The sequence below is a fragment of the Oncorhynchus keta genome, unplaced genomic scaffold, assembly GCF_023373465.1.
Source record: "Oncorhynchus keta strain PuntledgeMale-10-30-2019 unplaced genomic scaffold, Oket_V2 Un_contig_23564_pilon_pilon, whole genome shotgun sequence".
In the NCBI taxonomy this organism is placed as follows: domain Eukaryota; kingdom Metazoa; phylum Chordata; class Actinopteri; order Salmoniformes; family Salmonidae; genus Oncorhynchus; species Oncorhynchus keta.
In genome coordinates this window covers 1-8314 of record NW_026283448.1, presented here as the reverse complement: position 1 = coordinate 8314, position 8314 = coordinate 1, and the positions used below count along the sequence as shown (strand labels likewise).

Here is an 8314-nt window from a genome sequence, read left to right as displayed (position 1 = left end):
ACCAGACATCACCGGCAACAACGTCGCCTATGGGCACAAACCCACCGTCGCTGGACCAGACAGCACTGGCAAGTCGCTGTCTTGTCTCACCGGGTGTGATGGTCGGATTCGCGTTTATCGTCAAATGAATGAGCATTACGCTGAGGCCTGTACTCTGGAGCAGGATCGATTTGGAGGTGGAGGGTCGGTTATGGCTTGTGGTGATGTGTCACAGCTTCATCGGACTGAGCTTGTTGTCATTACAGGCAATCTCAATGCTGTGCATTACATGGAAGACATCCTCCTCCCTCATGTGGTACCCTCCCTGAAGGCTCATCCTGACATGACCCTCCAGCATGATCATGCCACCAGCCATACTGCTCGTTCTGTGTGTGATTTCCTGCAAGACAGGAATGTCAGTGTTCTGCCATGGCCAGCGAAGAGCCCGGACCTCAATCCTATTGAGCACGTCTGGGACCTGTTGGATCGGAGGGTGAGGGCTAGGGCCATTCTCCCCAGAAATGTCCGGGAACTTGCTGGTGCCTTGGTGGAAGAGTGGGGTAACATCTCACAGCAAGAACTGGCAAATCTGGTGCAGCCCTTGAGGAGGAGTACACTGCAGTAGTTAATGCAGCTGGTGGCCACACCAGATAACGACTGTTACTTTGGATTTTGACCCCAGCTTTGTTCAGGGACACATTATTCCATTTTTGTTAGTCACTTGTCTGTAGAACTTGTTCAGTTTATGTCTCAGTTGTTGAATCTTGTTATGTTCATACAAATATTTACACATGTTAAGTTTGCTGAAAATAAACACAGTTGACAGTGAGAGGACGTTTCTTTTTTTGCTGAGTTTATATATATTTTTTTATTGAACCTTTATTTAACTATCCAAGTCAGTTAATTAAGAACAAATTCTTATTTACAATGACGGCCTACAATGACGGTAACACGTGTGCCCAACAAATACCTCAATGATGCTTGAGGTGACCATGAGATGCTTTTCTTCCTCAATGTGTAAGTCAACGCAGAGTGTCGCTCATAAAATCATATACACCCATTAGACTCGTGTTGACAGCAAGCTTCTTCCTGTCTGTTGCACTGTTGGATGAAGTGTTGACATCTGGAGTGTGACTGTAGTTAGTCACGGAGCAGAGCAGCGTCAGTCCTAATTTGAGGAGGCAGAGGGACCTCTCTCATGTGTTTAATGAGCAGGGCTTGGCGTGGAGACCACAGGGGCCTGCTGCCCTCTGGGAGGGATTCTGCCCTATGGAGTGTCAGGATCTCCACAGACCGAGAGAGAGAGAGAGAGAGAGAGAGAGAGAGACAGAGAGAGAAAGAGAGAGACAGCGAGAGAGAGAGACAGAGAGAGAAAGAGAGAGACAGCGAGAGAGAGAGAATGAGAGACAGAGAGAGGGAGAGACAGCGAGAGAGAGAGACAGAGAGAGAAAGAGAGAGACAGCGAGAGAGAGAGAGAATGAGACAGAGAGTGAGCGAGAAAGAGTGCGCGAGAGTTGAGAAAGAGAGACAGAGAGAGTGCAAGAGAATGAGAGAGAACAAAAGACAGAAAGAGAGAGCGAGAGAGAGCGAGAGAAAGACAGGGTAATATTTATGCATATTTAAGTGTGCATTGGGTAGAGGATGTATTGGATGTATTCTATTCTCACAGTAGACTTCCCTCGGCTGTGTTCTGGCTTCTCCATTTCTGTGGTGTATTTTTGTGTCTCATTGAAAATCACTGTCAGGATCTCTCACCCAGTTTTAAGGAGGTGCCATCATCTCTGTACTGTCTTTAGTAGTGACAACACAGGAGGATGATAACACACAGTCCGTCATGCCGTAGGCCCAGCTCTCTGTCTGTCTGTGTCGGACTAGCAGGCAGCTCCCGCCACATGGTGTGAGGTGCACACATGCATGGAACCGTGTGTGTGTGTGTGTGTGTGTGTGTGTGTGTGTGTGTGTGTGTGTGTGTGTGTGTGTGTGTGTGTGTGTGTGTGTGTGTGTGTGTGTGTGTGTGTGTGTGTGTGTGTGTGTGTGTGTATGTGTGTGTGTGTGCATGTACATACAGTTTCTACAGACTGGCAGAGAGTGTGAGTGAAGTTTCAAATGCTCTTGAACAGATTTGGTCAAAAATGAAGAGAAAGTAAATCCTCCATTTCTTTTGTTTAGCACAATTTATTAAAATGGAACCCTGAGGGAGCAGGATTTAAACCTCTGAGTCTGTGTACAATGCCTTCTCCATTCCCATCTAGTAATCCACCTAGCTCGTACTCTGCTATTGTATTCCTATGGTACAATCTTCATCTCATCCATAATGCACAAGAATTAGGATTTTGTAAATAGCTGAGGGACAATCATTGTAGTTGCTGAGTAACTTTCCTACATTCCTCTTGGTATTTAAGGCTGCGGTAGCTACTGTTTTGGTGCCAGACCCACATTTGGTGAACAAAATTGGAAAGGAAACTGAAAATATGACAACATAACATGTCATACATTAAACGAAGGAAGACATTTCACCTTACAGAAATAAGAAAACAGTCTTGATTGAATGTTATGCGTTTGTGTGTGACCATGTGTGGCCAATATTGGCTGGATTTCACAACTTGTGGCCACAGATCCTGTATCCTGGTCCTGTATGGCTCAGGTGGTAGAGCATGGTACTTGTACTGCCATACCTGAGGGTTTGGTTCCAGGGGCCACCCATACATAAAAGCTGTCTGCCAAATGGCATATATTATATTATTATTATATCCCAGAATGCATTGCTAGCTGGAGAAGAGGGTAAATTGACTTGGTGTTTGATGGATTATTAAGGTTGGAGTTGCTGTGACCAACCATTTCACACAACATGTGGTATGGTTGTCAGAACAAGTAGGCTGACATTCACATTGTCAACTAGAAAATATGAAACATCCTTATTTACATTATCAAAGTATTTCAATGGGAATCATTTTATTTCCATTTTATACAGCCATATTATCTTTGGCATAGCTTGAAGATGGTATTATTGCTGCCACAAAAACAATGCTTGGATCAATCACTTCCTACCTCAGCATTTCCTATGAAAACCAGCCCTATATTCCAGTAGGGTATTCTTCTGAATGGACATACAAAAATCATTTTATTACAATTCTCGGCGAGGTTTTGACTTAAAAAAGCAAACATTCAATGTAGAACACTGGTTGTCTGAATTAGGCTGATTGTTATAATTGCACAAGTGGTTATGTCTCAAGTACTTTGACAGTCCAGAAGTGATGAACTTCAGTGCAAAGCAAAGCCACTTCCGTCTCCATCATAATGCAACGCAATAAGAAAATACAGCAACATCCTTTGAGATGATTCAAACTGCTCCGAGTATGTACAGTGCATCGGCGGTCATATCAATCTTTTCAGGATTGCACAAACGTAAGGTTTTGTGTTCAGCCTCACACAAGATAGTACTTTATCCCAGATAAAACGAAATAACAACAACAATAATAGACATACTACTAAAAATATTGTTTCTGGCCTACTCAGTTAAATGTTTCCTGTTGTGTTCTTTCTAACATACCTTTCCCACCTCACCCTCTTTTATGTCCATATCCAACTTCAACGTTAATGATTTTTGACTTGTGTTATTGGGTTGTGGTTGTTGGTTGAACAAACAGAGTAACACTACAATATGCACAGTTTCCAGTTGAGCATTCTAAGAGCCTGAACGTTCTAGAATGCCCCGGACATTTTCTTCTCTAAAGCGTGCCTTAAATCATCCTACAAAAGCATTTTAAACAAATAAAAAACACAAACAATGATAACAACATAATCATAACACTGTTTTTGTTGTCTGTCTGACAGTCCAGAGCGAACCATTTCCACAGCACTGTGCAAACACATAACATATGTAGCTACTGACTATAAAACAAGACGGGGTGCTCTGGAGAGACGCACTGGATGTTTTGATCAGGCGACGCAGTCCATTGGCCGCTGCTCTCTCTCTCGTTGTGGTTGTGTGTGTTCGTGCTACGTTGCATAGCTCTCTTCTCTGCCATAAACCCTATAAGTCCTTAAGTAGGACAGGGAGGTCAGAGGTCAAGCATTAGCATCACTGTTAGCTAGCCGGAGGGATGCGTTCATCAACAGCATTGTTTACACACATTGTACCTTTGAGAAGCTCAGATTTTCAAAGAGTAGCGAGTTGAGCGACTGTCTTAGGTATCAAGGCGTTGGAACTATGCAGCCTGTATGTTTCTACAAACACTAGATTGTCGTAACAAATATGTAGAACAGAATGAAAAGCCATATTAGACACATCTGTTCTCTCCAGTTTCCACCCACCAGTTTCATCCTCTTGTTTTACAGCCTTCCTTCATAGTGCAATTCTGTTATTATTACTATTTTAGCAAATCACTTACAAGTGGTTCCTCTCCTCAGTACTGCATCTGACCTCTATGTCATGCCTCCCACTCATACCAGACACACACAGACGCCATCCCGGCTCCATGGCTCTACAGTAGCATGATCATCACCACTCACACCAGACACACACAGACGCCATCCCGGCTCCATGGCTCTACAGTAGCATGATCATCACCACTCACACCAGACACACACAGACGCCATCCCGGCTCCATGGCTCTACAGTAACATGATAATCATCACTCACACCAGACACACACAGATGCCATCCCGGCTCCATGGCTCTACAGTAACATGATCATCACCACTCACACCAGACACACACAGACGCCATCTCGGCTCCATGGCTCTACAGTAGCATGATCATCACCACTCACACCAGACACACACAGACGCCATCCCGGCTCCATGGCTCTACAGTAGCATGATAATCACCACTCACACCAGACACACACAGACGCCATCCCGGCTCCATGGCTCTACAGTAGCATGATAATCATCACTCACACCAGACACACACAGACGCCACCCCGGCTCCATGGCTCTACAGTAGCATGATGATCACCACTCCTACCAGACACACACAGACGCCATCCCGGCTCCATGGCTCTACAGTAGCATGATCATCACCACTCACACCAGACACACACAGACGCCATCCCGGCTCCATGGCTCTACAGTAGCATGATAATCATCACTCACACCAGACACACACAGACGCCATCCCGGCTCCATGGCTCTACAGTAGCATGATCATCACCACTCACACCAGACACACACAGACGCCATCCCGGCTCCATGGCTCTACAGTAGCATGATCATCACCACTCACACCAGACACACACAGATGCCATCCCGGCTCCATGGCTCTACAGTAACATGATAATCATCACTCACACCAGACACACACAGACGCCACCCCGGCTCCATGGCTCTACAGTAGCATGATGATCACCACTCCCACCTGACACACACAGACGCCATCCCGGCTCCATGGCTCTACAGTAGCATGATCATCACCACTCCCACCAGACACACACAGACGCCATCCCGGCTCCATGGCTCTACAGTAGCATGATCATCACCACTCACACCAGACACACACAGATGCCATCCCGGCTCCATGGCTCTACAGCAGCATGAGAATCAATGGCTGCAGTGGCAACTGGCTGAAGACAACTGGCTGTCGGCCTACAGGAAAGGAACAGCCCTGTCCTAGTATGTACCATCTAGTAACAACACAACCCAGACAGACGTCCTCCATTTTGACTGTATCATATGGTTCAGGGAACAGACAGAAACACCCTATGGAACACCAGTGAGTTCTGACTATGTGAACTGGTTCCCCTTGTCCCTGTGAATCATAATGGACCAGCAGAGATGAGGAGTCCACTGAGCTCCATTCCCAGAGCAGCAGAGGGAGGGAGGGAGAATGCTGTACTGTACGGTGGGCTGCTGTTGGTTTTTAGAGTGGTGGTCGTTGGGAATCTGGCTCAGACCAACCTTCCAGTGTGGTGTGTAACAGAAAAAGGAAAACATTGACATTCCCAACATACGGGCTGGTCTGGACACCATGTTTCCCTTCCTGTAACCTGAGTCATCCTCAACCACTGTGTGTCTGTCCCTGGAGAGCAGAGCCCTTTTGATTCCCGCCCAAACCTTGCAACATCCCCTCTTTGACAACCAGCGCGGAGGAAAACAACACCGACACTGCAGCATCACAAGGTCTTTCATCAGCAGGTCAATACAGAGAGACTCCCTGGCCAACATGTACCTGAGTCCCTAGATTGGCCCCTTCCCTTTGCCCCCCGCACCCTTCATCAAGCAGACATGTAAGGGCACAGTGGTCAAGCACAGGGGACGTCGTTGGGCAACTGAATGTCCTCACTTTGTCACAGCATCAATAAAGTGAAAGAACACAGAAGGAGAGAAACAGACATATTTAACAATATTGTGGCTTTGCATGTTGAGTTGTTTTTTCGCTCAGGGATTCATAGTCCAGTCTGTGTTGAGTTCTCTGACGGTCACATCATGCTCTTCCTGTAGTCAGTCTGCTTGCAGCTGTTGGAGGGTGTGAGGGGTGAGAGGGAGGCAGGGGTGGTGGGCAGCGAGTCCAGCTGACGGTAGAGCGCCCTCAGCTCCTTCACCTCCTCTAGAACATCCTTGGCCTGACCCCATGTGGACGCTGCCTCCTTCAGCAGCCTCTCTGCCTCCGCCCGGGCCCCGTCCGAGGAACCCTTGGAGCCCTTGGAACCTGGCGAGTCCTTCCCTTTCCCCTTCCCCCGCTCCACCTCCTCCCCCTTCGCCCCTTGCACCTGCATCAACAGCTCCTGAGTTCTCTCCAGCTTCTGAGCGATTAGGTCCTGCAGCTGGCTGATGGGCGGCAGGTTGCCCGGGGGGGCAGAGGTGGCAGAGCGGGGGATGGATGTCCTGGGTTTGGTGGCCTGTGTCCCGGAGTGTGAGAGGATCTCGTCCATGGAGGCGCAGCGGCTTTTCTCGGCCGGTGTGAGCCTCTTGCCTGGCTGAGGAGTGCAGGACTTCCCCATCGGGCTCTGAAGTTGCTGTTTATCGTCCCAGGTGACCCCGGTATCGCGCGGCAGGCTCTGGGACTTCCCAGTGACCTCTGTGGGAGGCGTTAGACAGATGCTACTGATGGCACCCTCTGTTTTGGACCTGACGCAGTCGAGCTGAGTGGATTTGTCCAGGTTGGCCCGGAAGCTCTTGTCACAGGTGTCCTGGCCGTCTGTGCTGGGGCTGTCCTCCTCCTGGATCAGGTCAAGGGTCAACATGCCGTCAGAGGTAGAAGTGGAGGCCTGGATACGGAGCAAGGAGAAACAGTCTGTTAGTGATATTAGACACCGTAAGAAACACTGAGATCAGGGTAAGGCCCATTGTGATTTAGTTAAGTTAGGAAATGAATTGGTTTAACTAATGAAAAATTCCAGTTGAAAGTAGTTTGATCATCACCATGTCCAACTGACTCATTGAATTAAAGCTCAATTGACAGAGTTGGAATTGTCTCCAACCAGCCGTTGTGGTAATAAGGAGGGCTAAGACAAGACAGGCCAGGAGAAGCAGGATACCTACCACAGCCATGATGTGTCCTCGTGTAGGCAGGCGCCGTGTGTGAGGGATCTTAGCCCTGTCCCGTGTGAGGTGGGACAGAAGGTTTTCATCCTCAACCATGACCTGAAAGAAAGCAAGAAAAAAAGAAAGATGAAAGAGAGAGAGAGAGGGAGAGGGAGAGAGATAAAGGAGAGAGAGAGGGAGATAAAGGAGAAATAGAGGGAGAGAGATAAAGGAGAAATAGAGGAGAGAGAGAGAGAGAGAGAGAGAGAGAGAGAGAGAGAGAGAGAGAGAGAGAGAGAGAGAGAGAGAGAGAGAGAGACAATGGAACAGTCACATGTGGAGTGAGGGGATTGACATGCTTTCACATTAGCCTGAGGGCTGTGTTTGTGTCGGAGTGGGTTGGGTAGTTTATTGATCAGTATTATAGACCTAATCATGGATTGATTATCTACAGGCATGAGATTCACTGGGCCAAATGGGCCACAACAATTTGCATAAGTCCTTGGGAAACAGGTCCGCTAACCTATAGATAACCTATAGCTAACCTATAGCTACACTGACAACCAAAACATCTGCACTGTTAACTAGTGATAACACTGTGTCCACTGATGAAATGAGTTCAGCCCTATAGCTAACCTATAGCTAACCTATAGCTAACCTATAGCTAACATATAGCTACACTGATGACCAACACGTCTGCACTGTCATCTGGTGATAACACTGTCTCCACTGATGAAGTGAGTTCAGCCCTATAGCTAACCTATAGCTAACCTATAGCTAACCTATAGCTAACATATAGCTACACTGATGACCAACACGTCTGCACTGTCATCTGACAGTGATAACACTGTCTCCACTGATGAAGTGAGTT

General features: G+C 47.4%; 1 protein-coding gene across 5 annotated transcripts; it reads right to left on the bottom strand.

Annotated features, from left to right (window-relative positions):
• Positions 1–2129: 2129 nt before the first annotated feature.
• Positions 2130–7678, bottom strand: LOC118379264 (pleckstrin homology domain-containing family O member 1-like). 5 transcript variants are annotated; one of them, XR_008109566.1, is made up of 4 exons: positions 7462–7678; positions 5404–7187; positions 5294–5338; positions 2130–4708 (listed from the first exon to the last, which is right to left on the bottom strand). XR_008109566.1 is itself a non-coding variant. In XM_035766268.2 (2 exons), exons 1-2 carry the CDS (start codon positions 7558–7560, stop codon positions 6399–6401), a joined length of 888 nt encoding a protein of 295 aa, XP_035622161.2. In that variant the 5' UTR covers positions 7561–7678; the 3' UTR covers positions 2130–6398. The 5 variants fall into 5 exon arrangements, 1 of the variants encoding a protein (XP_035622161.2); XR_008109563.1 differs by having other exon boundaries at positions 4904–7187; XR_008109565.1 differs by having other exon boundaries at positions 5294–7187.
• Between the last annotated feature and the right edge of the window lie 636 nt (positions 7679–8314).